General features: G+C 34.3%; 1 protein-coding gene across 1 annotated transcript; it reads right to left on the bottom strand.

The window, feature by feature from the left end:
• Nucleotides 1–2,992: 2,992 nt before the first annotated feature.
• On the bottom strand, nucleotides 2,993–13,313 carry b4galt4 (UDP-Gal:betaGlcNAc beta 1,4- galactosyltransferase, polypeptide 4). Its single transcript, XM_028031104.1, has 7 exons — nucleotides 13,244–13,313; nucleotides 10,880–11,404; nucleotides 8,584–8,816; nucleotides 6,930–7,117; nucleotides 6,651–6,773; nucleotides 6,437–6,541; nucleotides 2,993–6,313 (listed from the first exon to the last, which is right to left on the bottom strand). The coding sequence occupies exons 2-7, from the start codon at nucleotides 11,133–11,135 to the stop codon at nucleotides 6,178–6,180; spliced, it is 1,041 nt and encodes a 346-aa protein (XP_027886905.1). The 5' UTR covers nucleotides 11,136–11,404; nucleotides 13,244–13,313; the 3' UTR covers nucleotides 2,993–6,177.
• Between the last annotated feature and the right edge of the window lie 1,082 nt (nucleotides 13,314–14,395).

Genomic DNA, 14,395 nt, shown 5'->3' on the forward strand with positions numbered 1-14,395 from the left:
TTAGAAACCTAGAACTATCAGCTTATAATGAGAACTGAAGAAGCCTTCTGGATAAGAGGTGAAACATCTTAAAACCAAAATAAAAGTCCAGTTTCCTCCTATTTTAGCACTTTGGAAATACAGTACACATGAAGCAATATCAACATTACTTGGAAAAAAGGGCGTTCTGTCCAAGTCCTATATCTGGTTTACTTTTACCTACCTTTTGACCCTTCCCAGCAGCTGTGGGAAATATAACATTTTAGCTTTAAAAGGAACCGCAGTGATTAATGGCATCGCTCCAGAGCTATCACTGCTCTGTTTAATATCCTCTATATTCATCTATTCTACTCCCCAAAGTCCAAGACAAGCAAACAAGAAAGCAGTTTGGGAGACATGCACCTCAAAGAAACCTCAGACAGCATAGAAGTTGATTTAGTAGAAAGAGAAAAAAAATACAATATGGTTATTTAACATGATTTACTTAATACATTTTATAACAAACACATTGCTGAACACATTACAGGGAATATGGACGTTCTTAGTAATGGAGAGGTCTGGTTTGTGAAAGAAATTGCTTTGGTGCTAAAAGTGTTTTGTGAATGTCACATGTTTGAGCAATGACCAGGCCTACCCTCTGCAAAACAAAGGTTTCTTTCTACACCATAGGAAGAGGACATGACATCATCCTGCTCATACAAAGCCTCAATATCCCACTCTTTCTTTGGGCTGGTAAATTAAAAAGAAAAAAAAGACATAGTATTGTAAGTGAATAATAGGGTTCACTTGTGTCTTTATTTTTAGTTTTTGAGTACATGTCTGATGGGTTCCATATGTAATGCTTTGACTTTTATATTTGTAACTCATCTGGTGCTCAGCTTAGTGAGGAAATGATGCAAAGAGAAGAAAAAAATCAAGACATAAATGAATAATTACTGCATAAATCTTGCTGTGCATGTACGTCTCAATAAATTATAATTTGATTATGCACGTTTGAAAGACGAAACACACCAAAAATATCCTTTAAACAGGTATTAAACATCCTTTTCTCTTAGCTGTTTCCGAATTACATTTTTTATTGGTATAATGTAATATTAAAATCCCAATTGTCATGTTTTTTTACGTATAAGTGGAAAATCATCATAATTAAAGATAAAGACTTGGGGGGGGGGGGGGACTGTCTAAAATAAAAATGCATAAATATTCACCCTCTTCAAGTTAGTATTTAATACTAACTTTGGCAGTCAGTCTGTGTGGATAGATATCAGCTAAAAAAGCAAAAAAAGTGATAAAAATTAATTTGTAAAAGCAATGAAAGAGTAAAACATTAAAGGGGGAGAGTTCTATCTATCTATCTATCTATCTATAGTTCTAACTACATTTCTTTTATGTACATGTTTATTTAGTTTCATGTTCCCTGAACTTCAGACAGATTAATAGATAACTCCTTTTGCCACATGTAGTACTTTCCAACTTTTCATCTAAGCTCTCTTGTTCAGGCCATGTTTCCTGTCAATGTGCCAGCTGCAAAGCCTTGTTAAAGTCTAAAAGCATTCTTCAGTAACCACAAATTAATTTGCAGATCAACTTATGCAGGTATTTGTTTTAATGCAAAATACAGGAGGATTTACATTTCATTACAGCAATGTCACTGATGTATTTTTAAGTATATTTCACAAACACATAATATTCTGTGGCCATCATTTTGCACTACACACTAGACAATTTATTATTTTATTCATAGGTGGCAAAATAAATTTGCACAGGTCTAATATCAGCAGGTGCCAAAACACACCAGCAGATTCAATTTTAGACCCATGCTGTCAGAAGCACAGGCGGATGTTAATTTCCTCTTCAGATGATAATAGTACATTTATTTTCATGGGCACATTGTGCTGCTCATGGCCACTTTTTCAATTCTGATGGAATAATTAAGGAAGAGTTATTTTAGTGTCATTGCTGAAGGTTACAGAAAACTAAAAACAATGTTTTAAGCCTACAGTATGACACATGTTCACATCAAATACTGACTACAGACTTAAAGACAATTAAGTAAAATAAAGTTTTTTCAGTGTTTTATGCTGGCTTGCATGCACAGTTATCAGTTAAAAAACGACACGATGAAATTATTTTCATTGATATTGAAAAAAACTAAACGATCAACTACAGTATGTATCCAAATCCTAGTTTTCTAAATTATCACAAAAAAACCACATATTACTTATTGTGAGGACTTTGATATATTGTGAAAATTCTTAGTAGCAAACATCATCTATTTTAATACAGCAATAAAAGGCCTATGTCAAATATTTTCTAAGAGGATGTGCTCCAATGGAACCCGATGATCACACTCATACACTGCCCCCTGCTGGTGGAACCGCGTCTATTACAGTACACTGTCTTCAACAAGCTCAAATACTATCTAGTAAACTGCTGTAATTAAGAAAGTTAGTTTTGTAACGAGGGATATTTCAACCTATACATATCTAATGATACATCAGGAGCACAATTTGAAAAATAATTAAATGTTACCCCTAACAAATGTAAATTTCTAACAAGAATGCTTCCAATATATGCTAGAGACACTGAGGGATGGATTAGTACTGTCAGTAAATCTCCATAACAAATACACCTATGTACATGTCTCTCATTTACTATGTGATAATTCAAGCCTGTGTCACCTGGAGTGTGAATGGCGCAAATAAAGTAACTTTGCAATCATTGCTTTTGATGCAGCAGTTCTGTGAAAATGCATTTGTCTCCTAACTGATTTTTTTGAGGGATTTTTCTTTTTTTGTCACAAAATTTTTTAAAATTATTACATCAATTTTAATATCAGAGATAAACAAAATAAATACAAAGTGTAATTTCTAAATGATGATTTTATTTAGTAAGAAACAAAACTATCCAAACTGACTTGATATGTATAGTCAGTTTGAAAAAGTATGAATATGAATATGAAAACGTAAACACCTCTTTATTAAATATTAAATAAGGGGTGAACTGTACAAACCAGTTTTAGAACTCTTTAATAAAGCACCAACAACAAAAAACATCAGTAGAATCAATTAGAGAAACTATTTTTATTATAAGCTTGTAAAAACCTAAAGATACAAAAACAAAAAGGCTCAACAAAACAATCTCACTTTTGACACATCCACCCAAAAAAGCTTTGAAAATAAAATTGGTCAAGTGACATTCTTCAAGAGTTCAAATAGCATTATTTTAAACTTTAAAATGTCAGCAAAGTTGTTTTAAAAGTAAATGCTTTTCTTTACCGGTCTACACATTCATTCTACCACCCAAAAAATAATGTCATTCATTAAGGAGAGATAAAAAAACACATTAAATGTTTAAAATATGTTGTACTAGTACTACAGTATACTGCCAATTAATGAGGTGTGCAAAATTGTTTCTCATACATAAATGCTTCCTTAATGAGAAGCAACCTTTGGCAATTCTGACACATGACTCTGACACAAAAACATACAAGGAGTGAATTGTCAAGGTGACATGGGCACACTTTTCAGTTTCGAAAAAGGAATTTGAAAGCATCCCATGTTCTAAAATGATATAAAAATAATAATTAAAAAATCCTTCAAATAACTTGATATATGTCAGAAACATGCTACAATAGAAGCAAATATGCTAATTTTCCTTCAGCAATTTTCTATAATGTTGATTTTCTTTAAAAGTTAAAAGTGGTATACAATCCATCACCTATTAGTAAGTCCCACACGAAACAAAGCATATAAGGCTTTAAAATAACAAAGAAAATAATAGTTTTACAAAGAAAATTATTTTGGCTCATTAAACTTGCTTCTTATAGAAACTTCCTATGAATGTAATTATCACTTAAGTTACTAAAGCAGATTTATTTTACTAATGCAAGAGAAGTATAAATATAACTAAAAATGACTTTGGAGTGATAAAATGTCATTGACAATGTCATTGTAACCTTAAATTATACCATAAGTATGAGACAAAATTTCAAAGTAAAAAACATCAGTGTCAGTATGAGACTACCTTAAAAAAGGAACAAATCTACCACTTAAAACCATCATACCAGGTATAACTGCATTTCTGACTTCATACTAACCACAGTATATTGATATTACTGTATTTGTAGCATATGTTTGTTTTCTCCATCTTGGAAGAAGAGGTTTTGTTTGTCATTTGCTGTCAGACTGATACAAATCTGAATCCTTCATGTGTAACCAAGGTGATCATAGTTAGATCTTCATCAGTTGGATGGGCTCTGAACAACCTAATGGGTTTCCTCAGACCTGTACTATTTCCAATAAAACTAAATAGTGATTCATCAGTAATATAAACTGATTCTGCTGGAGATATGATGTGATCAATCTGGAATTAAAAAGCTTTCAAACACAGGGCCTTGCAAATGTATTGATACTGTTAGAAAACTTATGTCCACAGAAGGTTCCAGAACATCCTGTAGTAAAGGTCATTGGTCAGTTCTTTGTGTGACTATGTGAAAAAGCCCAACCTCCTTCCTTGTAAACATAATAAAAGGCAGTGGAGACAAAAGAGCCGACGGAGTTGATCACAGACAGTGTTTTGACGGCGGTCATTAGCAAAGCTTCTGCAGAATGTGATTTATGTAGGACATTGGCCCTTGAGGACTGGAGTTGGACTGGTCACACCGTTCCTATACTGAAAACTGCTTGAAGGCATATCATGTTCTAGGAATGCCTTTCTTCAACACAGCGTTGATAGGAAGATGGGAGGAGCTAAATACATAGCAAGTGAAAGGAAAATGTATTAAGAAGCTACAAAAGGCTTGAGTCTGGGATGGAGAATTTGCTTCCAGCAGAAGAACGACCCAATAAATATGCAGCTATAAACACATATGGGTTGCTAATTGAGAATCTGTGGCAATACTTGATAACTGATGTTCACCAACTCTCTCCATCCAACCTGAGTGAACTGCAACTATTTTACATTAAAAAAATTACATTTTCTGTAGAGCAGAGACAGGAAATCTTTAAGCTCCAATCTCAGCAAAAGTGTTGTTTGACCAAGTAATTATGCAGGGAATATAAATGTTATTACACAATTTGCAAAATAGTTTGCCAATCATTCCACTTCTGAAAAATGCATGATTTTGTGTTGTTCCATCACAAAAAAATCCTCCCAAAAATCTCTCAACTTTGTGCTTATCACTTGAGAAAATTTAAAAAAAAGATTCAAAGGTATTCTTACCTTTGCTTATCACTGCGAACGATCCGCTTACATTTGAGGTACTTTATGTGCAAAAGATTAATAGTATAAATTCCTCCTTCCTAAGACATTGTTAGGCAATGTTTACCTCTGCTGGCCTCACTATGTAATCTCTCTCTCTAAGAAAACCTGCATCCTGGAACCTGTTCAGTATCACATTACAAGATCAACAGATTATGACTTTGTTAAGTCATACAACAACCAATCATTGCTTCTCAGGTGCCAAAACAAGGACCTGGTCAGTATGAGGTGGTGGAGAGACAGGCAAAAAATAAGGCATGAGTGTGAATTAATCAGCGTCTGACAGGTAACAATGGTATACAAAAAATATTAAAAAACTACTGGAATGACAGCTGAAGTTAACAATTCAGTGTTTGAAGATTACATTCCTAACAACATAAAGAAATAAAACATGGATATGCAAAACTGTGCTAAATATCTGGAATATCATCTCACCAAAGAGAATTTAGTTTGTCAGTTATCTAATAACCTTTCAGCACACAGTGGTCTCGACCTCATAGAAAATAATGGGTGTCAAACTCAAGGCCCGGGGGCCAAATCTGGCCCGCCACATCTGTTTATGTGGCTCTCGTGTCTCTATAGGGCAACATAAATACAACTTCAAGATACTGGTTGTGTGCTTAAATATTATTTTACCAGTCAAACCAAATTAGTTTTTAGTGCCAAAGTACATCAATGTGAAGAATTGTTGTATATGAATTAAATTTAAAAAGTACTGACATTACCCTACATCCAGTGGGCTTGTCAGCAACTGACCTATTGGCGGTCGCAATGTGCCTTGGCATCATGTCAAGCCAGATTATTTAAATTGTTTTGTTAATAGGTAGTTCTATTAATAAATTCTGCCACATCCGGCCCTTTGAGGAAATTCAGAATCTTGATGTGGCCCGAACTGGAAATGATATCAGGACAAGGACTTGTTTTCTTTCAGAGTCCTCAGCTCTGAGGCTGACCAATGTTAACTGTGATATTCACATAGAGAGGATACCTCCCGACCGATAAAGTGTCATATAAGCAGCTGTTGAGTCCATCAACTCTCCACATCTTTGTCGTTTGTCTTAATAACCTCATCCTAGAAAAGAAGAAATTACTGAAATTATAATCAAGATAAATATATTGCGATTGACTGAAAAGACTGAATATTTTCTGTGAACACAAAACAACATAAATTAAAAAAAATCAGATATCCACTCACCTGTTTTTGTTAACCTGATTTCCAGAGTCTCGTTTGTGAAACACCATGGTATAGCGCGCTACGTTAGCAGGGGGACGTACAATTTTCATTTTTTGCTGTTCAACTCTGTAAAGCAGAGCCAGATGAATCAAATAAGTCATTGTAGTGGATTACATCTGCTTCAAATGTGACAGCATACAGATAATCCTTCTTACTCTAATATAATATTCCTCACCTCACTCTAAGGTCATCATCTTCTCCACCCCATCCCCAGTAGTTGTTTGAGAAACCATTTACTTGAAAAAACTGGTCTTTGGTCATGGCAGTGACTCCACCAAAGTAGCCTTTGTAACGGAGTCTGAGGAGAAAATAGGCAGCCTTCTTGATAATAACAGACTTTAAGTTTTCACCAGAGAAGCATGTCACCAGTTAATATCAGTTTTTATAATAAAGGGAGCAGAGTGAAGAATATACACAAGGCCCAGCCTTGAAAGACCTTCATTTATATACGTACTTGTATCCGGTGACATTGCGGCCGACTACCAGGTGTCTGGGCTGCTGGTCACAGATGTATAAATTGTGATCATTCTCGGGAACCAGGTCCACATCATGGAAGATGAAGCATTCCCAGCTAAAGTCTTTTATTGCCTCCAAATATCCAACATTAAGTAACTTGGCTCTGTTAAAAGTTGCATCACCCGCCTTGAATGAAAGAAAGCAAAATGAAAACCCTAAATTTGACATGAGCTTCAAGGTATTATTTAGAATGCACAGTCATATTGCTGTACGCCTCTTTAATTTTGTTATATTACAGTCAGATAAGACTGACAAGGAATCAAATAAAATCCTTTTAGCTAAATATCGAGGATTATAGTAAAACCTGCAGTGACTTTATTAAGAGAAGCCAAACACAGGAAACAGAAAGCATACAAAGTGAATTTGGAGAAGATTTAAGTTTTCTGGCTTGATTTGAAGAAATTAAAATCCAACTTAAAAAAATCATTATAAACAGAAATACAGAAAATTGTCTAGAAAAAATGTATTTATTTAGATCCTGTCCACCTTTCTTAAATGAAAAAAAATTAATTTAGTTAATGAAATTTGAACTAAAACAGAATTTCAGCACTTTTCCATTTTCTCAACATGTTTCCATACACGCACATATTCATCACGAGTATTATCATGTTTTCCAGTTTCCTTTGTCGACAGAATGTAATTTTATCTTTGACTGTGAAAAAGCCCCATTTATTTTCAGATTGCCTCTGGCGTATCACATTAACATATCTGCTTAGAGATAATTTGCATTTGGCAGGTGAGGTTGACCTAGTTCGCTTCACTGTTCCCTAACAAAGTATCATATCAGCACCGCATAGCATGTTTTTTGCATGTTTTATTTGTAAGTTATTGCCAGGGTTCCTAGATATTTTTCCATGTAAAAACAGTACACTTAAGAAAGACAGAAAGAACAAAATAACAAAAGAAAGGAAGAAAGGACACAAAGAAGGAAGAAAGGGAACAAGGAGAGAATGAAATAAAACACAGGTGGACTTGAGACGCATCACAAAAGGAGCAGAACATAAGCAGCTGAGGACATGATTTCAACACCCCTGCAGTAAAGGAATGGAAGGAAGAAAACAAAGGAAGGAGGAGTGAAATGAAATGTGTAAAACACAAGTAAAGAAATGAAACAGGACACAAGGAAGTAAAGGAATGTAGAGCACCGACAGAAGAGAGGTAGCACAAAGAAAACTGAAAGGAGGAAAGAAAGAAAGCAGGGATACAACATTCAAACAATAACGTAAAATTTTTTTCTTCACACCAATTAAGATCTAGATTGCCAGGAATGTTGATATAGGAGAGGACAATCTTAAAAAGTACATTAAAAGATGAGCCAAGTACAATCATATTAAATAATGTTTAATGATGCCTACTAATTTGATTAAACCTGTGTTGTCATAAAAATGTCTGACTGGTGTAGATGGTAGTCACCTTTACCAACTGCGAGTGTAACTGAGGGGGTGATGTTTTGCAATGTAGACATCGTTATTGCATCATTCCAATTTTCTTTGGTTCACAACAAAACCTCAACTCAAATACAAGGAGAACGGGTAAGCGATATCAACAGTAAGCACAAACTGGTTTTACCTGCATGACATGCAGAAATGTACCTGATGGATGACATAGATGGCGTAGTGTAGCTGCTGCCGCTGCAGAAAGGGGTGCAGGTGGTGCAGGAGGTAGAGGAGGTGTCTCTCCCGGTTACGATGTGGAATGAGGATGGCTACGCTGTGCCTTGCTTTACAGTCTGACGGCTCGTACTCTCCTTTAGTCACTACTTTGTTTTCCTTTTCTACATCCTTGAGGTTCAGTGAAGATTCAAAGGTCAGCTTCGAAGCTCCCACTGGAGAAACAATGTTGAGAGAAATTTAGGCAGACATTCAACTCTGCAGTGAACTTCTGTCAGTTTCTCCATAACTGAAATACTTACAGCAATGAAGCATAAGTAAGTTTTTATATTTACAGTCATATTTAGAATATGCATTCTGATGAGTTGTTTGTGAAAATAAAATTAACCTTTGAAAATAAAGCTTTAAGCAAATATTAAACCTAACTTATATGTGATGTAGTAGTACTCTAATCTTAAATGTTGTGTTTTCCTTAGTCCATTAGTTCTAATTAACAGAAATAAAGACTTGAACACATTGGTCTGTCTATGATTGATTGATCTACAGTACAGACCAAAAGTTTGGACACACCTTTCTAATTCAATGGGTTTTCTTTATCTTCATGACTATTTATAAGGCAATAAATCCCACTTATTAACCTGACAGGACACACCTATGAAGTGAAAACCATTTCAGGTGACGACCTCTTGAAGCTCATCAAGAAAATGCAGAGTGTGTGCAAAGCAGTAATCACAGCAAAAGGTTGCTACTTTGAAGAAACTAGAATATAAGGGGTATTTTCAGTTGTTTTACACTTTTTTGTTTAGTGCATATTTCCACATGTGTTATTCATAGTTTTGATGCCTTCAGTGTGAATCTACAATGTCAATAGTCATGAAAATAAAGGAAACTCATTGAATTAAAAGGTGTGTCCAAAGTTTTGGTCTGTACTGTATGTTTCATATAGTGAATTAAGTTACTAAAGAAAGAATAAAATAATTGTATAGTAATTTCAGATTTAAAAATGCAACAAAAAAAATAAAAAATCAATCCATATATTCTGCATTCTAACAGACACTGGGACATTTTAGGTCAAAATAAGTTGGTAATTGAAACTGTTCCTGATTTCATTCACCTTGAATAAAATCCTGCTCCACCTGAAGAAAAACTGCCCTAAAGTATTGTGCTTGTTTCAATGATGAGTCATTTTTAAACAACCCGCACCTTTTGGTACGTTTGATTCAAACCGATGTAGCACATTCTTTTTTGGGAGTGTTAATCTAGGCCTGGACATTGTGAAAATGCGTCTGTCTCTACTAGTTGAGACATATGGGAAATGTATTAGATTGCTCTCAAATTTATTGGGCAGAAATCCCTCCCTGACCAGTTTCTATTCTGCTCGGAGATTTATATAACCTTTCCCTGATGTATGTTTTTAACACTTCTCAACTTTGCTATAAACTATGGGCACATTATCAAACTCTTCATAGCATAGGTGGATTTGATCTAAAGTTTATCAAATAAATTACAATTTATGGCTTTCGCACCAGCCCTGTTTTGTCCATTTTAGTCAAACTCTAATTTGTTTGCATAGAAAGTCAGGTTAATTTAGAGAGGTGTGAATACGGACTCTGGTCTGCCTAAAAAACAGAATCCTTGGTTCAGTTGAAGGGAACTCTGGTGTGGCTCAAATGCATGTCAATAGCAAGTGAACTGAAGACCGCACCAAAAGCAGGAAGCGGACTTAGCTTAGGACATTCTGGGTAAATATGATCAAAACAAACACATGAGTCTAGGGTTAGAGGGTGAAATAGCCTTTTGCCCAAGACAAAAGAGAAATTCTACAACTACTAAAATCTAACGCCACTACATTATTGTTTACATTTCATGAATAAAGAAGGTCAGATGTTTTTGTGTTGTTTCCTTCAGTGGTTCTTGGTGCAGTGTCACCACAGGTAAGGGGGTAAACAGGTTGTTCAAAGGGTTTGGTTTGTTTGACACCAGGCAGTGTGAAGAAAACTACTCCTGCTGGAAATGTAACAAATGTTGAATTGTGGATCCCCAATTGAACCAAGTCATCCGGATAAGGTTTGAAAACACCCTACCATGGTCAAGAAAATCAAAATGAATCATTACGACTGAATAAAACACCTGGCATTTTAACATGAATATAAGAACTATGTTATTTGCTTTCTATATAAATACCAACCAAGATGAATGACACAAATCTATTTAGTCAAATGAAGGATGTAGAAAAATAGTAATCCCCATTTGAAATATCACTTTGAAATATACTTACCTAGCAATGGAGACTTCTCTGGACACTCATCTTTTTCTGCTGAAATATTTGTGTGACTGGCTTCTGCGATCCTTGAGTTAAGTTCATCCCTCAGTTTGTCTTCTTCTGTTTGTGTTATAGCAAAGTTATCATCAATGGTCTTGTTAGTGTCCCCAGTAAAGCTGGCCTTCCAAGCCAGGACTGACAACAAGAGACCAATCAGAACAGCATATTTGCACTTTCGCGAAACCTTTTTGATGGCTGTACAGACAATCATGATTTTGCCGATGTGACCACAGCAGCAGCGAATGTAGATGCTGCTATGTGTAGTTTAGGAGATGTCCATACAGGGCATTACTGAAGAAATACGGTTGGTCACTGAATCAGTGGTAAGTCATCCCATTCACATGAAACATCGTCCTTGACTATAAAGTCAGCAAATTGCAGGAATAATCACTTTCGCTCAGATGGCTTTAAGAATAAAAGTTTATTTAAAAAAAATATCTGTCCCCAGATCTGAAGCCAACCACAGGAACTCTTTTATAACTGTGAAGAGATCAAAGGAAGAAAACAGATTACCAAATATGGATAATTTACATCAGGATAAAGTACAAACATGCAAAATATCTGCTAAAAGTATTTTAGTTGTCTTCTTTTCTAAAAGTAATCACAAACTGCATTTCCGAAAAAAAGTAGTTATTTGATAGATTACAGATTCCTTATGTCTTTGGGGGTGAGGGGTGTTTCAGAACATCAACGAATTCAAATTTCAGACAAACATAACCTGACTAAATACAAAATATCGTTTTCTAAAGATTATTTAAAAGTATCCAAGCTGCAACAACTGCCACCAAGCACTTGTGATAACTGGCACTAAGTTTTAGTTTAATTCAGCCACATTGAAACGTTTTTCAAGCATAAATGGCCACTTAATGTAAGTGCAGACTTTAATTAGGCCAATCCAAAACTGTTAGTCTTTTTAATATGTTTTAGCAGGGTTTTTTTCTTTTTAGCTAATTAACCTTGCTTTCATTTAAATGTAATATCTATTTGTTATCTCATGGTTTGTTACATCATCTCAATTTTAGCTATGAACAATTTTAGCAACTTTTCATTAATGGATATATTTTTTATGTATTTAAGTCACTAGTCTTGGCAAATATAGTCATTTGTTTTTTTCTGTTCTTTAATGCATAATACATGCTAAACATATTGTATTGTTTAGCATGTATGCTTTTAACTTTAATCTCTATGATTTTAGGTCTATGACTTTAAATTATTTGTTAATTTTTATTTTGTTTCAATTCATGTAATAATATGTGCACCACCAGTGTTACATGTTCAAGTTACATATTTATTGTTCCACAGTTCCTCTTCACCTCGGATTGATTTATTTATCTCTTAAGTCTCCATGGTCTTATCAATAATTGTTTGTCTCTTTATTTGTTTGATCATTTTTAATGTGTGTCGCTTACTCCTTGTAAACCCTTCTGCTCTCAACCTCTGTAAACCCCTTTGTGTTACATTTAGCAGTATGAAAAGGGCTTAATCTGAACAATTTGCTTTATCATGGATACCTGAGTACGAGTCATGAGGCTGTTTCTCATATTTCTAAGTGTAGGTCAAACAAGACTGCCAAGAATAGTCTATGCTTTATTAATCAACACAACAGAAGACTCATAAATGGTTAATACACATTCTTCATTTCAAAAGTCCTTATTTGTTTAACATCCAGAAATTCAAGTGCATGTTTGGATTATTTTGATGTAAAAAATATAAAAATCTCATTTAAAAATGACCTATAGACAGCTAAAAAAATATAATCTCATACTCTGATCAAAATAATAAGTAACTAAACTTGATCGATAATACATAACGTCCCTAAAACAGCAGCTGACTGTACTGATATTCATGTTAAACGAAAGTGTGCACTATATAACGACGAAACTATTTGGAAAAAAACGTGGATCTGATGCTACTAAATTTTGCCCTGTAAAAACAAATATATTATCAAAGCAATTGAAGTTATCACAATTATTATTATTGACAACAGAGACATGCTAACCAGAGATAGCTCATTATTATGAATACAAAGACCGAAGCAAGAATATTACCATTACATTCTGTCTAAATCGTTAATATTAGTGTTTAATGACAATAATAACTGAGCCAGACGAGTTCAGACGTAACAACTAAACTACAGGCTAGCAGACGAGTGCGGATGTAGCAGCTACATCATCACTCAGTGCTTTATAAGTTAGCATTTCAGCGTAATAATAGTAATAAACAACAGCCAAAACCACACACGGGTTAGTATAACTACAGGGAAAAGAGGATTTATATTTACAATTTACGATTGTTACAGGCTTAAATTGCACAGCTTACCTTAATTAAAACCAATTTTAAACGCCAGCTATCAAGAACAAACAAAAACGTGTAAAGTCAACTACAAGCGTTTCCGCTTACAGTATTTTCAAAATAAAATGTATATTTTTCTTTTCTTGGTGAACGCTGTAAATTGTATATTAGTAGTAGCCTAAGTGTTCTACTGTTGTTTATTTTTTCATTACGGAACGTAAACAGACATTCTTTTCACGTTTTAAATGTAATTTGTAACTTTTCCCACACGTTTTGATATGCAAGTGGTGTCTTGAGATAAAAAGAAATTGTCAAAAATTTACATATTTATAGTCCTGTTTCATAATTACTTACTTAATAATATAGTGTTGATTTAGTTATTAAGCGTCATTTACAAACTGAAAGACATTTAATGTGAAGCTGAAGTCTGGTTTTGTCATGTACTTCCGGTTCACTTTTTTCCAAAATAAGACGCCATCAATGCTGTCAAAATTTAAGAGACATCAAGTGTAAAATGTTATTAACAACAATATCCTCTACAAACGTCTGCTATTATAGATCATATCTTTCATATGCTCGTATTTATTATTATATTTTTTTTATGCGAGAACTCCTGCCTGGCCTGGCAACCGTTTCTTTCTTTCCTTTGCTGGGAGGCGTTTTTTATATAATGATCGAACCAACGTTTAATCACTTGACTGTATAATCTGATTCAACACTGTTTTTCACTTTGTTTTTATCTAATCTATTTCAACTGACCTATGGTTATGTAACATTTGTTTGACAGTTGATACATCCAAATCAAGGCAATACTAGCAGCTGGTCCCAACTATTTAAAATTATTTATATTTTATACTGCAAAGAAAGAAAATCTACTAAAATTCTCAAAAATGTTTTTTTGTACTTAGAAGAGAGGCTATTCCAGATATCCCCAGTATGTGGTGCTTTTCACTTTCAAGTTGATCTGATTGCTGGACTATGTCCATGCTCCCAAAACAAAAGGGTTGTTTCAGGTGGTTTTAACAGATGTTCCTCAGTCAGAAAATTGACAAATACCTTTTGGGAAAAGTAAAGCAGAGGTTTTGTTTGTTGTCAATAAAAGAGCTTTTTTTTTTTTTTACAAAGAGACAGCGGATTAAAGTATTACATAAAAGCGCTGAGAGGCAGCACAGCAGTTTT

This window comes from Xiphophorus couchianus, chromosome 11, assembly GCF_001444195.1.
Source record: "Xiphophorus couchianus chromosome 11, X_couchianus-1.0, whole genome shotgun sequence".
NCBI lineage: Eukaryota > Metazoa > Chordata > Actinopteri > Cyprinodontiformes > Poeciliidae > Xiphophorus > Xiphophorus couchianus.